The 20675-nt window shown below is 41.2% G+C and overlaps 1 protein-coding gene across 3 annotated transcripts in view; it reads left to right on the top strand.

The window, feature by feature from the left end:
- Positions 1-20675, top strand: part of itpr3 (inositol 1,4,5-trisphosphate receptor, type 3) — a 311298-nt gene that overhangs the window by 266835 nt on the left and 23788 nt on the right. For all 3 annotated transcript variants that reach the window (XM_068057164.1, XM_068057163.1, XM_068057162.1), the window contains exons 41-50: positions 4544-4716; positions 6537-6737; positions 7741-7851; positions 9097-9192; positions 10435-10536; positions 11220-11303; positions 15067-15168; positions 16456-16648; positions 19637-19762; positions 20482-20654. In XM_068057164.1, the coding sequence (XP_067913265.1) occupies positions 4544-4716; positions 6537-6737; positions 7741-7851; positions 9097-9192; positions 10435-10536; positions 11220-11303; positions 15067-15168; positions 16456-16648; positions 19637-19762; positions 20482-20654 (1361 nt within the window). The remainder of the gene's footprint in view (positions 1-4543; positions 4717-6536; positions 6738-7740; positions 7852-9096; positions 9193-10434; positions 10537-11219; positions 11304-15066; positions 15169-16455; positions 16649-19636; positions 19763-20481; positions 20655-20675) is intronic.

The raw sequence follows: 20675 nt of genomic DNA, 5'->3' as shown, positions 1-20675 counted from the left end.
GATAGTTGGAAAATATGATAAGTATGTCTCAAGACCTACTGCTTTGAGATGAAACAAATATATTGTTACGGCCAGGTGTGAAAGGTCTTTTGCTGTCTTCACCTGGTCTTATTGTAACAGGATTTTAATTTTTAACACACCATGTTTTGAGGTCCCCCTTTGGTGAATCCTTGCTCACAACTTTCCAATTATAAGGTAAAGAAATGAGCATAAACAGACTTCCTCAGGTTTAAAGAAGAAAAGTGAAATTTATTCAACCTTAAACTTATACTCTAATACAGTTAATGTTACGGATATATGACGCACCGACGCTAGCATGGACATGCAATACACACGTGCAAATAGGGACAGAAAAGAGCAGAAGAAAAATAAAATGGAGAGGTTTGAGGCAATATCAGAAGAGTTTTTTGTTTACTGTGCTTCAAGCTCACTGTAGTCCTTTTGTAAGTAGTCTTGCTTTTCATTGGGGCCCAGTATTCTTCTTGAGAGATGGTGCAGGAGGGAGGGGTTCAGATTTTTGGGACATTGGGACCGGTTCTGGGGGAGGTGGGACTATTACAAATTGGACGGTCTACACCTGGGCCGGACTGGAACCAATGTCCTTGGGGGTGCTTTTGCTAACGCTGTTGGGGAGGGTTTAAACTAATGTGGCAGGGGGATGGGAACCAAATGAGGAGGTCAGTGGACAGTACGGAGGTAGTAACTAAAGCCTGTAAGGAACTAGATAATGAAGTCAGCGTGACTAAGGGGAAGAGTAGGCAGGAGCAGATGATGAACGCAAAGGGACTGGTGGTCTGAGGTGCATTTGTTTTAATGCAAGAAGTGTAGTAGGTAAGGCAGATGAACTTAGGGCTTGGATTAGTACCTGGGAGTATGATGTTATTGCTATGACTGAGACTTGGTTGAGGGAAGGGCACGATTGGCAACTAAATATCCCAGGATATCGATGCTTCAGGTGGGATAGAGAGGGAGGTAAAAGGGGTGGAGGAGTTGCATTACTGGTCAAAGAGGATATCACAGCCGTGCTGAACGAGGGCACTATGGAGGACTCGAGCAGTGAGGCAATATGGGCAGAACTCAGAAATAGGAAGGGTGCGGTAACAATGTTGGGGCTGTACTACAGGCCTCCCAACAGCGAGCGTGAGATAGAGGTACAAATATGTAAACAGATTATGGAAAGATGTAGGAGCAACAGGGTGGTGGCGATAGGAGATTTTAATTTTCCCAACATTGACTGGGATTCACTTAGTGTTAGAGGTCTTGATGGAGCAGAATTTGTAAGGAGCATCCAGGAAGGTTTTCTAGAGCAGTATGTAAATAGTCCAACTCGGTGAGGGGCCATACTGGACCTGGTGTTGGGGAATGAGCCCAGCCAGGTGGTTGAAGTTTCAGTAGGGGACTACTTTGGGAATAGTGATCACAATTCCGTAAGTTTTAGAATACTCATGGACAAAGACGAGAGTGGTCCTAAAGGAAGAGTGCTAAATTGGGAGAAGGCCAACTATACCAAAATTCGGCAGGAGCTGGGGAATGTAGATTGGGAGCAGCTTTTTGAAGATAAATCCACATTTGATATGTGGGAGGCTTTTAAAGAGAGGTTGATTAGCGTGCAGGAGAGACATGTTCCTGTGAAAATGAGGGATAGAAATGGCAAGATTAGGGAACCATGGATGACAGGTGAAATTGTGAAACTAGCTAAGAGGAAAAAGGAAGCACACATAAGGTCTAGGCGGCTGAAGAAAGACGAAGCTTTGGAAGAATATCGGGAATGTAGGACCAATCTGAAACGAGGAATTAAGAGGGCTAAAAGGGGTCATGAAATATCTTTCGCAAACAGGGTTAAGGAAAATCCCAAAGCCTTTTATTCATATATAAGGAGCAAGAGGGTAACTAGAGAAAGGATTGGCCCACTCAAGGACAAAGGAGGAAAATTATGGGTGAGATTCTAAACGAGTACTTTGCATCGGTATTCACCGAGGAGAGGGACATGACGGATGTTGAGGTTAGGGATAGATGTTTGATTACTCTTGGTCAAGTCGGCATAAGGAGGGAGGAAGTGTTGGGTATTCTAAAAAGCATTAAGGTGGACAAGTCCCCAGGTCCGGATGGGATCTATCCCAGGTTACTGAGGGAAGCGAGAGAGGAAATAGCTGGGGCCTTAACAGATATCTTTGCAGCATCCTTAAACACGGGTGAGGTCCCGGAGGACTGGAGAATTGCTAATGTAGTCCCCTTGTTTAAGAAGGGTAGCAGGGATAATCCAGGAAATTATAGACCGGTGAGCCTGACATCAGTGGTAGGGAAGCTGCTGGAGAAGATACTGAGGGATAGGATCTATTCCTATTTGGAAGAAAATGGGCTTATCAGTGATAGGCAACATGGTTTTGTGCAGGGAAGGTCATGTCTTACCAACTTAATAGAATTCTTTGAGGAAGTGACAAAGTTGATTGATGAGGGAAGGGCTGTAGATGTCATATACATGGACTTCAGTAAGGCGTTTGATAAGGTTCCCCATGGTAGGTTGATGGAGAAAATGAAGTCGCATGGGGTCCAGGGTGTACTAGCTAGATGGATAAAGAACTGGCTGGGCAACAGGGGACAGAGAGTAGCAGTGGAAGGGAGTTTCTCAAAATGGAGACGTGTGACCAGTGGTGTTCCACAGGGATCCGTGCTGGGACCACTGTTGTTTGTGATATACATAAATGATTTGGAGGAAAGTATAGGTGGTCTGATTAGCAAGTTTGCAGACGACACTAAGATTGGTGGAGTAGCAGATAGTGAAGGGGACTGTCAGAGAATACAGCAGAATATAGATAGATTGGAGAGTTGGGCAAAGAAATGGCAGATGCAGTTCAATCAGGGCAAATGCGAGGTGATGCATTTTGGAAGATCCAATTCAAGAGTGGACTATACAATAAATGGAAAAGTCCTGGGGAAGATTGATGTACAGAGAGATTTGGGTGTTCAGGTCCATTGTTCCCTGAAGGTGGCAACGCAGGTCAATAGAGTGGTCAAGAAGGCATACGGCATGCTTTCCTTCATCGGACGGGGTATTGAGTACAAGAGTTGGCAGGTTATGTTACAGTTGTATAAGACTTTGGTTCAGCAACATTTGGAATACTGCATGCAGTTCTGGTCGCCACATTGCCAAAAGGATGAGGATGCTTTGGAGAGGGTGCTGAGGAGGTTCACCAGGATGTTGCCTGGTATGGAGGGCGCTAGCTATGAAGAGAGGTTGAGTAGGTTAGGATTATTTTCATTAGAAAGACGGAGGTTGAGGGGGGGACCTGATTGAGGTGTACAAAATCATGAGAGGTATAGACAGGGTGGATAGCAAGAAGCTTTTTCCCCAGAGTGGGGGATTCAATTAGTAGGGGTCACGAGTTCAAAGTGAAAGGGGAAATGTTTAGGGGGGATATGCGTGGAAAGTTCTTTACGCAGAGGGTGGTGGGTGCCTGGAATGCGTTGCCAGCGGAGGTGGTAGACGCGGGCATGATAGTGTCTTTTAAGATGTATCTAGACAGATACATGAATGGGCAGGAAGCAAAGAGATACAGACCTTTAGAAAATAGGCGACAGGTTTAGATAGAGGATCTGGATCGGCGCAGGCTTGGAGGGCCGAAGGGCCTGTTCCTGTGCTGTAATTTTCTATGTTCTTTGTTCTTTGTTTTTAAACCTTGTTCACTGTAGGAGACTTATCTCTCTTGGGTTCATGTGTTTTCAATGGTTTCTGAAGCCGATGAGAGCGAGATGAGAGCAGACTGGAGAGAGGTGTTCGCAGTCCAGGAGAAAACAGCTTTCTGATTTTAAATTCCCTGTTGGAAGTTCAAATTCAAAAAAACTCCAGCAGTCAGCTAGTCATGTGGCCAAAATGGTCTGACGACTTCTTCTGTGTATTGGGGAAGCAAGGACTGGATCCCTTGTTCCAACACTGTCTGTTACTATGCAAATGTCTTTCCAGTCAGGGGCATCAATTGTTTTTTAAAGCAAGTTCTTTCTTCACCAACAATAGTTTAAAATCAATGTTCATGTGGCAAAATTAATTTTCCTCATTCTTGGCAGGTGGGGGGCTTGCCTGACAATATTATGTGGTAAAATGATGACTTCTTTTAGCTATTTCAGTGAAAAGTTGCCAATGCAGATTGCAGCCAACACATAGATTCAGTAAAAAGAAACAGACATCTGTATCGTGAGGAATGATTACATTTTCCAAAATGATAATTGTTTTTTTGTGGCTAATATGTCTTTGTAGTTGTCAAGACTATCTTGATTTAGGCTTTCTTAAAAAAGGAAAAACAGACAGTTCAATGGTTTACATTATGAACCTCCAATGGGTTGGAATCATGCTGTGCAATATTAGTAACAAACACATTAACACTTTCTTATAAAACTCCTCCGTCTGCTATCTTAATGAAGTCATTAACATTTTCTCGAGTAGCGGATGAAGAAATTTCATACAGGCATTTAATGTGTTTGATAGTAATATTGCACAACAGTGATTTTGTTTCTGTTGAGTTTCAATCATTGCTTGTTTCCCTTTTAGGAAAAGATGTCCAAGTTTTGTTGGCAGCTGCTCATAACAGGTTGCAGATGAACAATTTAGGAGATGCTGAACATGGTGAAAAGGAAGCTGAAATCAGCCCAGCATTAGCAGTAATGCAACCCATCCTACGGTTTCTACAGCTCCTATGTGAAAACCATAACAGTAACCTCCAGGTTAGATCACATTGTCTCTTATCAGTCCTCTTCAGTGATACTAAAAATGCACTGACCTCAATGTCATGGAGTGCTGGGTCTGGATCTCCAAAAGTTTCACAGGACCTGTGGACGAGTTGTAAAACTAGAAACCACTCACAGTGAAAGTAGAGAAATAATTAACATGATATTGTTTGGTCCACTATTTTAACAGAAGCATTAACCTGCTCATTTAAATAGGTCAGTACCTTCATTAAAATACTGGATAGAAGAATGTCCACACACAAGTGGCCTCGGAGGTGGTGCAAGTGACGTTTTACCAAAATGATACACTGGCTAAAGGGTTAATTTATGAGGCTAGATTCCAAAGACTAGGGAAGGGGAGTCCAGAACAAGGGGGCATAACCTTAAAATTTGAGCTAGGCTGTTTGAGGAGGACTTCTTCACACAAAGGATAGTGGGGCATGGGCCTCATTATATATTTTTTTAGACATACAGCACTGAAACAGGCCCTTCGGCACACCAAGTCTGTGCTGACCATCAACCACCCATTTTATACTACTCCTACATTAATCCCATATTCCCTACCACATCCCCACAATTCTCCTACCACCTACCTACACTAGGGGCAATTTACAATGGCCAATTTACCTATCAACCTGCAAGTCTTTGGCTGTGAGAGGGAACTGGAGCACCCAGTGGAAACCCACACGATCACAGGGAGAACTTGCAAACTCCGCACAGGCAGTACCTAGAATCAAACCCGGGTCGCTGGAGCTCTGAGGCTGTGGTGCTAACCACTGCGCCACTGTGATCAGTGCCAGGAGCAGACTGCATGGCATCAGCCAGGAACTTGGGCAAAACCTCCCAAACCCGAAAGGTGGCCAGATGCTGGACTTTCCAGCTAGATAGGGATGGTGGGTTCCCATGGTGATGCATACTTGCCCCATGCAGGTTAAGTGCTTTTCCACTGACTCTCCAAACGCCAGTGATGTCAGCACCGAAGAGCACACATAACCCAATCCAGCATAACTGCTGTGATCACGGCGCACAGAACATCAACACCAGAATGCCAAGGGAATCGCCATGGTTACTATGTTGGCATTTTGATCAAATTCGTTATGAATGTGCTTATAGTTTTCTAGATCATGCCAATCACAGATCACAGTAATAAAATACATATGATGGAGGCCATTTGTCCCATTCAGCTCATCTTCCTGTAGGAGTTTATGATCCCCAGTGTAAACCTATCAGGATACGTTTGTGACCCTCCATACCACAGTTGGGGATTTTCACACAGCCAGTACATCAGACAATTGGAGGCTTACTGCCCACAATTTTCCATCCTTTGAAATCAATGGACGTAAAATCATGGGCGGTGGCGGTGTGTCCGTAATGATTTTCTATATGCTGCTGTGTGAGAGGCCCCACTGTAGGGTCTCAAAGCATTTACCCAATAGATTCCACATGAATACATTGATGATGTGTTACTACACATGGCATTTCATTATTTCTGTTCCACACTTCAGAGACCACATAAATGCTTTCATGATATTTCTAGCAAAAGTAGGGACATCACTGTTTTTTAATACTGCACAATCATTGGCCAAAGCCTGTTTTGCCTCTCTGATGCATCTGCTTAAATGGCAAAACCAGGTTTCAGTGTTTAAAACTGATTCTCTGGGTACTAACATTTTGGTTGTGGGACTTAATATTTTTAAATGAAGAGAATGTACAAATAAAATCCTCGTCAGCACCTAAATGTTGCATTTGATACCCTTCTGCAAGATTTTATCAGTGGTGCTTTTTTTCTTGATTGATTGTGTATTTTTCTTCAACAGAATTTCCTCCGCTGTCAAAACAACAAGACAAATTACAACTTAGTCTGTCAGACTCTGCAGTTCTTGGATATTATGTGCGGAAGCACTACTGGAGGCCTGGGGCTGCTGGGACTGTATATCAACGAAAATAATGTGTCACTTATTATTCAGACGCTGGAGACACTAACAGAATACTGTCAGGGACCTTGCACTGAAAACCAGGTACACATTTTACCCAATATTACTGAACCATGCCATGTGTAGCACACATGGATAGCAGTTTCCATCTGGCACATTGGTACAATGGGGCTCTTCACCTGACACAAACTGTAAAATAAAAATCTGCTAGTGCCAACTCTGCTGTTTCACTTTCACACTTAATATTATTAGCATGAAGTTACCTGGACTCAGCAGAGGAGGATTAACAATGAATATTAGGCCAGCACATTGGTACAATAAAACTTTATTTTTTAAGTTTTATACAGCTGACAAAATCCAAGGCAGTGAGGACTTTTCACTGGAGTAAAAGCCGTTTCAGGAAGGTTACGGATAACAACCCTAAAAAAAAACACATGAAAACATGTGAAAACAGAGAATGAAGGAAATACTCAGCAGGCCAGGCAGCATCTATGGAGAGAGAAACAGAGTTAATGATTCAGGTCGCTGATCTTTCATCAGAATGCAATATATGGGTAGCATGTTAACTGGCTGTTCACATCTAATCTTTATAAAATAGGTAATTGCTCAGGCATCGAATCATTACGCAGCTAGTTGTTAAAGTCTGGAATCCACTTACTGAGAGTGTGATGGAGGTAGGTTCAATTGAAGAATTCAGAAGGGAATTAGACTGTTATATGAAAAGGAAGAACGTGCATGGTTATGGGGAGAAGGCGGAGGAATGGCATGAAGTGAATTGCTCTTTCGGAGAGCAGGTGCAGACACGATGGGCCGAATGGCCTCCTTCTGCACTGTAACCATTCTGTGATTATCTATCGATGCTGCAATCCATAATGGTTTAGGAGCAACTGGTGAAAGAAAGCATGATGCTCTCCTGTGGGTGTTCCTGTAAGATTTATGTGCATTACAATATTTAAAAATATGAACTATATTCCTCTGCTTTTTTCAGATGTAAAGCTCGGCTTTAATAAGATAAGTCATTCTGAATATATTTCCTACTTACTGTGGCAAGGTATTTCAGCAGCCTCTTTGATTTTTCATTGTCTAGACTTGCATTGTAACTCATGAGTGCAATGGCATTGATATTATCACCGCACTGATCCTGAATGATATCAGCCCACTCTGCAAGTACAGGATGGACCTTGTGCTACAACTAAAGGTAAGGAGAGGTCTGGTCCAAAAAATTGATAGTAGATTCCACCCAATGTGTTCAATGTAATCCACAGTATTGTAGATGCACTATTAAAAAAATATTGGGCGAGGTAGAAATTGAGCAACAAAGCAGTGACACAAGTCAGGAATTCAGGTAAGATTTTGCCTATTCCACTTTAGAACAGAGATTTAACTTTGATTGGTGGAGGTTGTGGATTCTCAATGACTGGTTCAAATTATATTAAGTCATTGGGAATAATTTTGACTTTGGGTGATAGTATAAAATGGATGCTATCAATGTAGCTGCTTGTTATGTCTCCCAAAAATGGGTGCAATGCATACCAATTTCTACCTTGTAGAGCCTTTGGCAAACAATTCTTGCGTATATGCATTCAGTCATGCATGTGAGGGCTACTGATGGGAAAAAAAGAAAGACTTGCATTTATATAGTGCCTTTCACGACCACTGGACATCTCAAAGTGCTTTACAGCCAATAAAGTACTTTTGAAGTGTAGTCACAGTTGTAATGTAGGAAACACAGCAGCCACTTTGCGCACAGCAAGCTCCCAGCAATGTAATGACCACATAATCTGTTTATTTGTGATGTTGATTGAGGGATAAATATTGGGCAGGACGCCAAAGATGACTCCCCTGCTCTTCTTCAATATAGTGCCATGGGAACTTTTACATCCACTTGAGAGGGAAGATGGGGCCTCGGTTTAATGTCACCTCTGAAAGGTGGCACCTCTGACAGTGCAGCACTCCCTCGATACTGCATTGGAGTGTTAGCCTTGAGTTTTGTGCTCAAGTCCTGTACTGGAACTTGAACCTGGAACTTTCCTGACTCAAGGCAAGAGTGCTACCAACTGAGCCACGGCTAGCACAAAAAAACTCCTTAGGCCTCTCACCCTTTAACAGGTTGTGTACATGTATTTTTTTTTAATGATGCATTGGTGTATGGAAAGCAGGAAAATTCACATTAAACAAAAACACAGAAAAATAAATAGACATGATAAATTCCATGGGATGTACTTTCCTAATGAATAGTGGATTTTGTGAGGCTCAATCCTGCAAAAGTTTTCATTAATGTATCTTTACTATAAAATGGTTACAGCACAGAAGGACCAATGTTTCATGAAGGTTCACCATAATTTGCTTGCATATCTTTTATTTTAGTCTTATCTTTTCTTTCTAGTGGTGCAAGTAGTTAAGTTAAATACTCAGCTATTATATGTAATATTTTTGTAAATAGGACAATGCTTCAAAGCTTTTACTTGGACTTATGGAGAGTAGGCATGACAGTGAGAATGCAGAGAGGATCCTCTTCAATATGAGGCCCCAGGAATTGGTGAGAATGTTAAACTGTTATTAAAAAATATTTTATTTATAGCCATAAATCTTGAACTCAAACATATCACGTTGTGAGGGTTCTCTACTGAGCTGCGCCTGAATGTCACTGAAATAGGTTGGCTAAACATCTCAAAGAAAAACAGAAAAAGCTGGAAACACTGAGCAGGTCAGGCAGCATCTGTGGAGAGAGGATCACAGGGTTAATGTTTCAGGTCGATGAACTTTCAACAAGGACCTGGCTGTTGGATAAAAGGTTATCAACCTCCATAGATGCTGCTTGACTAGCGAAGTGTTTCCAACATTTTCTGTTTTATTTCAGATTTCTACCATCTGCACTACTTTGCTATTCGTCTTAATTGTCCTTATAATGTAACATTTGCAATGAAAAATAGGTAATTAGAAGAATTTGTTATGCAAATTACAGTAGCATTGAAGAAAAGAAGGAACTTGTAATTATGTAGCCTTTCACATCCTCAGAACAATCCAAAATACCTAACACCCAATTCAGCACTTTTAAAAATATGGTCACTGTTATATTGGCAAACACGACAGCTGGTATTGCAGGTAACAGTGCCCCATTAACAGCAAATTACATGTTATGTAGTGCCATGAGATCTTTAACATTCACCTGAACAGGCAGGTGGGGTGCAGTTTAATGTTGCAGCTAAAAGACATAGCACTCAATCAGTGCTGCACTGTAGTGGCAGTCTGAATACTTAAACCACTGCATTCTGACTCAGAGGCAAGAATACAAATGTATCAACATTGTTAGATGCAAAGCACCTCATAAATTCTAAAACGGTGGAATTTTGTATTAGTATAATAGTGTGCCTGATGAAAGAACTCATATGAGCAGAAAACTTGTGTCATTCACATGTACTAAATTAGTCCAATAAAATGAATTGTATTGCTTTTAGAACACATTTCAAGTCAAGCAGCATGACAAACGCTCTAGTCTAATAGTTTGAATTAAAGATATCTTTTTTTATTGGGATCTGCTTTGTGGGGGTGGGGGTGCATGCACTAGCTTAGCATTGCAGTTGATAACTTTACCAGAAAGAATGCACCATTCACTGTTAGAACCTTTGGCTCGTGCTGTAATTTGATGTGTCATTGTTATGACAAAGGAATGTATAAAAGAAATAAAAGTGGCACATATTGATGTATGCGGATGTGACTGGAAGCACACTTCTGTCCTAACTATTTAGTTACTCCCACCTCTTGAATTATGCCCTCTAAGGTTAATGTCATAAATAAGGCCTACCACCAAGAAGAAGAATGTGAAAATTCAGAAGTTTCCCCAAGAGATGTGGGACACAACATTTACATTTTAGCCTTACAGGTAATTCTGTTTCGATTTGGTTCTTTGAATATTACCTTTTACTTTCCTTTTGTCTTATCTTCACATGTCTGTGGCTTTCTCTTGAAGCACAGAAAGGAGTGAAGCAACAATATGATGTGGAGTGGAGCATAAACACCAGCATAGACTGGTTGGGCTGAATGGCCTGTTACTGTGCCATATACCCTATGTAATCCTTTGTAATAGGGAGTGATGGGGAGTGCTTCGAAGATCAGTGGGAGGAGGTAGATCATAAATCACCAGCTTTTTTAAATGGCCAACTATAAAATTCCCAGAATCACCACCTATGTTCTGATTCGAACTGCTAATATGCATTCATTCAAGTGGCTGTATTATTTGCAGTAGTCTTCCTGTGAAATTTGTAGCTGCAAAAATATGTGACTCCACAAGGCTTCAGAATAAAGTGGGGGGGGGAAAGAAAATTATTGCAGATAAAATTGAACATTACCACTGAGAACCTCTAAATGATGACAGTGTACCCAACACCAGGTCGATATCTGATGACTGTAGGGCTTTTCCAGCTCTGTGAAATATGGGTTGTGCTGTCTGCTTCTTCTAACTCTTTTCACTGTTGACATCGATGGCATATGCAGAATGGCAATGCATCATAAATAATGGCATGGGTGAGATCAAAGATTTTCTAAAGCTTTTACTATCTATTCCAGTTGTCCCGTCACAACAAACAGCTGCAACAGTTGCTGAAGCCAGTGAAACGCGTACAAGAGGAGGTGGAAGAAGGTATTTCAAGGGTGAGCCAATGAACAGGAATCATTACATTAAATCGTTGATTAATTATATGCCCCAAAGATTTCTTATAGTGTTCAATAAGAATTTGGGTTAATTAAACAACATGTGTTTCCAGTTTAAGAGTTTGCACTTCCTGAGATCAGATGCTGATTATATGTTTGTTAAAGTCCTAATTTGTGTGTTGCATTTTGGCCCATTTACATTAGAAGTTTACATTAGAATTAGAAGTCCTTAGAATACATTGGATAATAGGCAAGGTTTTTCCATATGTGTTTGTGTTGGGTGGGACACTAGGGATAATTTACAGCTTTTAATTTTAATTGAGAGATTACCTATTTAGCTTCATCATTAATGACCTCCAAACAAAATTATATACAGCAATTGCATTGTTCAAAGTTGTACTTTTAATTTTGTTAGTGGGTTTTTGATTATAGAGGAAAACAAGCAATCTCCTGTTTTTCATTAGAAGATGAATTTTGGCACCTTTGTAATCAGTGGCAAAAACACACAGTGCCCAGCAGAATGCTTATTATCTTAGCATAACCACAAAAACAACAACAATTTACATTTTTGTAGTGCCTTTAACATTCACTGAAAAATATCCCAAGGTTTGTCACAGAGGCGTAATCAGAATTAAATGAAAGTGGGTCAAAGAGATAGGTTTTGGGGGTAGGGGGGAGAGTGGTCTCAAAGGAGATGGAGAGGCAGGAGGAACATTGGGAATTAAGAGGAGCCTTGTGAATTCCAGAGCAAAACATGTCATCTGAAATATGGGGCTGGATTTTCGTTATGCAGGCAGGAAACAAGAGCTGGGTCTGGTTTTGGGTCAGAATCCCATCTCTGGTGGGAAACTGTTTCAGATTCAGATTTTCAAATGACCAAACCCTTAATTGGCATGGGGGCGGGTTTGCTGTCCACTTAGAGCCAGGGGAGCTGGGAACAGAGGTGGGTCAGATCAAATGTGGAGCTTCACTGAGGCTGCTGGTTGTCCTGAAGGAGATATCTGTCTTCCACTTCACCAGAGGGAAGTGAGATGTCACAGGGGAGCTGGAGGCCTGGCACTGGGGGCAAGGCAGACCATCGCTTCATCAATGATGACCTGGATCTAATGTTGGAGGCAGTGAGGGAGAGGAGGGAGGTCCTCGTCCTGGAGGGTGGCAGGAGGAGGCCACCTTGTCGTGCAGCCGGGGCACCTCTCTGTTCAGTGTTATCCCCCTCTCTTACCTCCTGCCCCTCCCCCGATGAGCTGTTTCCTTCCAAGGCCTCACAGTTCTCAATGTCCACACCTCTCTGGAGGGCCATGTTATGGAGAGACCATCACAATAACTGAGGCTGTTACAGAAGGGTATTGGAGGATGCCACCTAACTGGTCCAGGCACCAGAATCGTTTCTTCAGAAGCCCGATGACCTGCTTAATGGTTGGCCTGCTGAGCAGGTGGCATTGGTTGTATCGCCTCTGTCCCTCTGTCTGGGGCTCCTGTAGAGGGATCTGTAGCCATCTCTTCAAGGGACTTCCTGTGTCCCCTACGATCCAGCCATACACTTTGAGGAATGGAGTGAAGATCTGAGGCAGCCTGGACTGATGGAGGATGAAGGAGTCATGGCAGCTGCCAGGAAAGCGAGCACACACATGGAGGAAATTCTTGTTGTGATTGCAGACCAATTGGACGTTGAGGGAGTGGAAACACTTCCTGTTGGATGGATCTCACTGGCCGGTCGCTTGGGTGCCTTGATGGCTACATGGGCACAATCGATGATGCCCTGCACTTGGGGGAATCCAGCGATGAAGGTAAAACCTAATACCCTCAGTGCCTGCACAGGCCCATCTGTGTCAAAGAGGATGGAGTCCCCCGTCCTACTAAATATGACATCCATGACCTGCCTATTGGCATTATGGGCTGCTCACTGTGAGATGTGAACTAGGACCACAGCTGATCCCGGGAACAAATAGAAATTCAGGGCGACTGTGACCTTGATGACTGAAGTTAAGGGACTGTCATGGGGATGCGAAGCCTCAGTTCATTGTGGATCAGAGCACAAAGGTCCAAGACCATCTTCCTGGATAGGCATAGCCTCCTATGGCACTGGTGCTCTGTCATTTGCAGGTAGTTGACTTTTGGGTGGTAGATCCAATATTTTGGGTAGTGCCTTCTTTCCCTTGATGCCCCGTGCTGTGCTTCTCTGGCCTCCTGCTGTCCAGGAGGTTGCATCTGCTGCAGCCCATCCTGGCTGCTCTATCCAATGTCAGAATAGCCTGTTCCCATTGGAACTCCCTCAACTCGGGTTCATTCATTCACCAGGTCCTCCGCTGGAACCCCAGCTGCCCCAGTGATGCCAGTGGACTCACGTCCCTCTCCGGATTCCTACCACTCACCACGGAGAAAAGCAAGACTTTCAGCTCCAGCAGTGGACACCCTGTTGTACTTTTGGAGCAGTTGAGCTATACTTTGTGCCTCTGCATTATTTTAATCAGTCCTTCCCATTGTCCTCATGCCCCCCACCCCTGCCAGCAGCGTTCATGACATGTACACCCTGCCGTGTTCCAGACATGGCATTTTCCCCGTGCCCTTCCATTAAAAATTCAAAACTGCTACTAACAAGCCTGTTAATGAGCTCCTCAATGAGCTCAACAGGTACCTAATTGGATGCATGCGAGATTGCCGTTCCCTCCATCATGCCCTCCTTTTAAAAATGGCATTGCGTTCTGGAGGCAGCAGGACCTAGTGCTGACCTCTGAGAACATGATCTTAAATCGTGCGCGCACCCGCTCTTGCCCCCAGCGGGGGGCAGGATTTAAAAATCCAGCCCATGGTGCCTTTAGCAGAATGATGTCTCCTTAACTTTGTACCTGCAAAACATTCTTGGGCATAAGTTCAAAGTCCCCAAGTGAGTGAAGAAGTGAGAATAGCTCAAATAAATGTATAAAGATCAGTCTCTTTCTTATGACCAAAATTTGAAAAAGTTAGATTATGTATAGCAGTCTCAGGTGTTTCTTTGCATGTAATATGCACTATAGAAGTAGAAATTGTGTTGTTGATTATTAAAAACAATGCTAGGTTTTGATATTGGAACCAATCTGTGGCAACATCAATGAAATGTTCTGTTGAAACAGGGTAAATGGCATTCATTTAAGCAACAGTAATTTCATAATTTGAAAGAGTGCTCTTAGTAGTTTAGCTAACAATTTAATTTAATGAATGCCTTTGTTAGCAAAAGCTATATAGTAATTAAATAAATCCTGACTTCAGAATTGCTGGGCTTCTGTGGCAGTAAATTTACTCAAATTAAATTCACAACAAAACCAACCAGTTTTCTGAGGCACAATATGATTCTGATATACAAAATAACTTGCAAATTACATAGAATTCTTCTGAGGACAGCAGGGATAGAAGTGTAGCTCCCATTTTGTTGTAAATGTTTCCCTGTGTCTGTATTTCGGTCATGTAACATACAGTAAGCGCCTTGGGATATTTTTCTAAGTTATAGATATTATACAAATTTAGATTGTTGACATTACTGAATCTGTCAGGTGTCAGTGATTGTCACACACTGGCAACTTAAAAAAAACGCTCTTCTTGTATAAAAGTTTTCATACCCAGTTTTTACAGAAGTTTTGATCCAAAAAATAATTTAAAAATAATAAGGAAAGCAACATATGCAAAGAATGATGGCTAAAAATTCTCAAATTTCAATTCAAGATGTCAAGTAAATAGCAATAATAAATACTCTGACTGATGATTTAATGGATTTTCCTACATTTTTCAGCTGATGCTAACCAACATGCAAATGCTGAAAACAGGTCATCAGGAGCAACAAGAAGAGGAAGACCCTTTGACCTACTATTCAAACCACACAGCACAGATAGAGGTAGAGTCTTTTTAAATGTATGTTCAATTTGTGGGCCTGGCAACTTTCAGTTGAGCAGTTCCACCAAGACCAATAGGCATCATATTGTTGGCAAAAAGATGCTGAATGAAGTCCAAAAAGTAGTCTTTTTTTATTATTCATTTTCATGGGATATGGGCATCGCTGGAACCACATGAACTGCACATTGTAGCAAAGACTGCTTTACCACTGTGTGTCTTATGTAGTTGCCTGTAAAGAAGGAACACTAAGCAACTGAAATCATTTCCAATGCTGTGGTAGGCAGTTGTAGAGCTGTTCTATTTCATTAATACTCTGAGGTTTGCCATATCATTTCAATATCAAAAATAAATGAATGCTCATCACAAATCGTTTTTTTAGTTTATTCAAATAAAAGCCAATATGGTGAAATGGTTATTTGTTCCTCATATTTCTCTAATTCCATTCTTGTTTAAAATAATGCAACAGTATGTTTTATTCTCCAGTGTCTTTTAATCCATTTAAGATGGTATATCCCATGGGGTTATTAATTGCGATTAGTTGTAGATAGGAGCAATATGGAAGTTTTTAAAAACTCACTCAGTAGTGGTTTGACTGACTTAACATCTGGAAGGTATGAACTTTTATCATACATTTATGCCACATTCTTAGACCGTTTTCATTATAACAATCTATAGTAAGAAATCGGCATAGCTCCTAAGCACCTCTTAAAGGATTCCTTTAGAGCAACCCGAATAGGTCCATTACTGGTCTCAGTGCAGGGAACTGGCAGAAAATATAAAAGAGTGAGAAAACAAAATCCCCAACTCCCATCTGAATCCCTAGGTTTGTTATTGATTGGCAACTCATTCTAACGTGTGTGTTATCTGATGAATAATCACTCCCAGATTTCTAATATTTACTATCAAGTGGTGAAACTAAACTGGACACTTTGGAGTGACTGGAATCATATAGCACAAACTGGTAGGACTGATAGCAGACATGACTGGATGCTGGTGTGCTTAATTGCTAGACCTGCAAATGATTTCAGCAATTTAGAGTCAAGGATCAACTGAGATGCCTTGATGACTACAAGCAACTGAATCAAAGCACATCCAGTGAATAAAAACAATCCAATTTAATCATTTTAAATATTTGAAGTGAAAATGGAATTTTTCAAAGTTCTGTTTATTCGCAGGAGCTTATTTTTATGCATTCTCAAGATTATAAAAACTGTGGACTATGCAGCTGTTAAGACTCATGATGTCAGTTTGTTTAACTGCATTTTCCTATTGTGGCTGTGGGCTCTAGATAATTCGGAATGACCGAAACATGGAGCAGATTGTATTCCCCGTGCCAAGTATTTGTGAATACCTAACAAATGAGTCAAAACACAGAGTGCTCAACACCACAGAGCAGGATGAACAAGGGAGCAAAGTCAGCGACTTCTTTGATAAGACCAATTTTTTATACAACGAGATGATTTGGCAAAAGAAACTCAGAAGTAAGACTATTTTGAAATGTTTCTTTTATGTTTCAGTGTCAATTCAAAGACTCATTGTGGTCTGGAATTTGTGTTTGGAAAAAGAGAATTAGCTACAGAGAGATACTGGACTGATCCACAGTGTGTGGAAAAAGGGAGCAATGATGCTATTGTACTCTTACAATTGTTTTGGGAGAGAAGGGACACACTAAAAGGCTTCCAAAATCTCGAATATATAAATTAAAAAATTAGGAGTTTAGAATTTAGAAAGAACTATTTCACAAAAATCAATTTAATTTCCTCATTGGGTAATTGTAGTGCAATAGTTAAAGCCTTCATGATAGTGTCTGTCTGCATATTTTAATACAGTTGTTAATAAATTTATTTTAAGATAGTGCAGGAATTTATGTGAATGCATTAACCAATATGTTAAAAATACCACACAAAGAAAATGAACCTGAAAAAGGTTATTGAGATAAAGCTAGCAATGAATGCCATGCAACCAAAATTGTCTCTATGAAATGACAGAAATGTCTGGAACTACAATGTCGAACTAGAAATTCTTAAGGAAAAATAATTTGATCACAGATACCTTCAGAATAATTTTACTTTGGCGAGTCTATTAAATGATATGGCTTCTGCTAATATTTGAAGCTAATATAGTTACATATTGTTCATTTAAATCCCTCCCTTAATTCTAGAATACAGATTAACCATCTTGTACTGTTTTTAAAGTGGAAGCTTTACAGTTTATGCAAGCTGTGCTATTAAGAATAAAACTAAAGTATAACTTGGATTCCCATCATGATCAGCAGATGTGAGAGACCTCATTCACAAGGAAAAAAACGTTCATAAAGAGGATTTTTGGGCTGGGGTTTCAAATCATTCCAAATGTAATATATTAAACCATTGCACACAAGTATTATTCTGTTTGTATTTTCATTAAAGTGTAAGTTCATATTTGGAGCAATGAAACCACCAATAAACAGAGAACAAGTCTCTTTATGTTATGTTTTTCGCTTCACCCCTAAATTTCTCATCTCTTTTGTGAAGGTAGTGACATACTAGAGCATGAGAATAAAGATTATCCTGAAGACTCAGTGAATAAATACACTAGTTTCACAGGTGCAAACAGACCCCTGGTACCAAGTGACATTCTTCACAAGTGAGTCCACGTAGAGAGTGTTCACAGACTAATCTCTAGGCTTGACCTTAGAGCTGAGCTCCATCATGCTTCTTACTTAATGTTTGCACACACACACTCTGAGATCCGCAATTCTGGCCTGAATTTTGTGGCTGACAGTGCAGTCTCGCTGCTGGGGCTGCGGCAGGACCCAGGGTGACATATTGCTGGCGGCAGCCAATTAAGGGGCTGTCACCTGAGCTGCCATCCAGTTAATGACGGCAGCCTGCCCCCAAGAGCAGCCTCAGCGGCGCCACTGCTAGCGGTGGCGACTGCTGAGGCTGCAGCACCAGGGAGAGGATGCCTCAATGGCTGGACCATCTCAAAGAGGGGTAAGTATGGTTGGGGGCAGCTGGGGCCAGGCAGGCAGGCCCTGGCAATTTTCAGGGGGATGGGTGGTGGGGGTCATTGAGCACCAGCGGCGCTGTTGCTCTGAGGGCAGCCAGTCTCGCTGGGCCCCTCCGTGAGCTGTGGAGTGCTCATAGAGAAGCCTGTTGGGAAGCAGCCCAGTTTCACTGGATGGGCTCCCCACATGGAGGTGGGAAGTGGCCCTTAATTGGCCACCTGGCAGGCAGCTGAGCCACCAACTTTCCCACTGCTGGGAACATGGAATGGTGGTAGGAAGATATTGGGCTCCCCTCCCGATGCCTTCTGCCACCATTTTGCCAGACCTTCCGTCTCCCCGCCCGAAACCAATGGGTTGGGAAAATTCAGCGCTCTGTGATGTGATCCTTGACTCCTAGCAGGTAGTCATGCATGCAGCGTGCAAATTAGAGGATGAGAGACATTATGTTGCATCCCTGTCTCTGGCCTATGCTCCTTTGGAGCATGGCTTCTGCACTGGGATTGAGAAATTAGCTGTAATGTCTTTATTCACTGAGCCTTCAGGATAATCTTTCTCCTCATTATAGTATTCCACTTCCTACTTGTAAGTTAATCCAGACTGAGCATGTGAATTGCAAATTAATTTCAATATAGATGAGTAAGGTAGTGTATTTTGGAAGTACTCTTGGAAAGTAAGAGCCTAAATAGGGCCAAGGTGCAAAAGGGTCTTCAAAGAAGCAACGTACCTTAACAAAGCCATAAAAAGTACAAACAAAGCATTTTTCGAGGATTAGAATTGAAGAATTGAAAAGTTGATATAGGATCTTGATTAGACCAAACTTGGCGTACTCTGCACAATTCTGGTCACCATATTACAAAAAGGTTATGGAAGAACTGGAGAAGGTACAAAAAAGATTTACAATAATGATACCAGAACTGAGAGGGTGCAACTATCAGGAAACACTGATCAGATTGGGGCTCTTTTTCTTAAAAAAGAGATGACTGAGAGGTGATCTAATAGAAGTTTTTAAAATTATGAAGGGGCTCTGTAGGGTAGATGTAGAGAAGAAGTTTCAACTTGTGGTATAGTCCAAAACTAGGAGCCATAGTATAAGTGAGTCACTAATAATTCCAATAAGAACTTCAGGAGAAGCTTCTTTACTAAATTGACTCATAAATAATTGAAGCAAAGAGATGCATTTAAGGGGAAGCTAGATAGTACATGAGGGAAATAGCTGGATATATTGATCAGGTAAAATGAAATAAATAGAGGGGGTGCAGGCTTGTGTGGAGCATAAATGATGAATGGCTTGTTTTGATTCTGTAAATTCTGTGTATGTGATTCTATTGTGAATGGGAATTCAGAGGGTTCAGGAGAAATCCTGGTGATCAGTAAAATTAATTTTTAATAGAGAATTGAAGCAGTAATTAAATGGAATTATCTCCAGCAAGCTTTATTTATAGATTGCAAATCTTCATAAGCATTGTCCTTTTTTTGGTAGGCATGCCCCTGCTGTACTGGTTCTCCAGGAGGATGTCACTGTGGGGCAGCATCTCCTTTAACCTGGCTGTGTTTATCAATCTGGTCATTGCCTTCTTCTATCCATATGCAGAACCTACTTCAATGGGTAGGTTCATGGATTATTTGAATGTTTAAAATGCTCATCTGGACAGATTATGAATGATTGTCTGTGAATAATTAGGCTAGCATTTAATCAAGAACTTTATCTGACTTAAATTGTGAAAGCAAAGTCCAAGTAGTTTGCCATCTGATTAAAGAGATTAAATCACAGTTTCACTTGTTATTTACTCTCTATTATGTTTATTTTACTATATGCATTCTCTATGATGTGCCTTGATAAAGTCTAAACAGCGCTAATAACTGTTAATAATAACGGAAATCACATTGAAAAAGGCTGTAAGGACCAATTATGCTGTCACTGTTGTAGAACAGTACTGTCTATTCTTTAACTCTAAACCACAGGCTCCTCTTGCATTGAGATGCTTAGGTGAAGGGGCTTGGTCTAAACCAGCATACCATTAAGGTTGGAAAGAATAAAAAAAAAGGCAAGTGGAGAAGATGTGCATTATAGTTAAATGACATCAGGCTTAGGTTTTATTAGCTGGAGAGAAAGGATTCCACAGTTTTGATAACCAAATTTGATTTGGAACTATAGCCTTGTAAGGTGCAGTTAGCTGCTGGTGAAATTATATTGTCAGTATCCTACAGACACAATCTGAAGGCACACCTGAATGACTGGACAGAAAGTTACAATATGCCTTGTTAATCAAATATAGTAGATCAAGAAACATAGCAACAACCTGTTTTATATTTTTCTTCTTACAGGAGCCCTGGACTCATCCTTTCTCTCACTTGTTTTTTGGGGTGTAATATGTTTCTCAGTAGTTTCTCTGCTTTCCAAGAGATACGGCCTCCGACCATTAATAATAGCACTGATAATTCGATCTATATATTACATTGGAATAGGCCACACATTATTAACACTGGGTTTACTTAATGTAAGTATGAAGCTGATTATT

Source organism: Heterodontus francisci, chromosome 25 (genome assembly GCF_036365525.1).
Source record: "Heterodontus francisci isolate sHetFra1 chromosome 25, sHetFra1.hap1, whole genome shotgun sequence".
In the NCBI taxonomy this organism is placed as follows: Eukaryota; Metazoa; Chordata; class Chondrichthyes; order Heterodontiformes; family Heterodontidae; genus Heterodontus; species Heterodontus francisci.
This window is presented reverse-complemented; position numbering and strand designations above follow the sequence as displayed.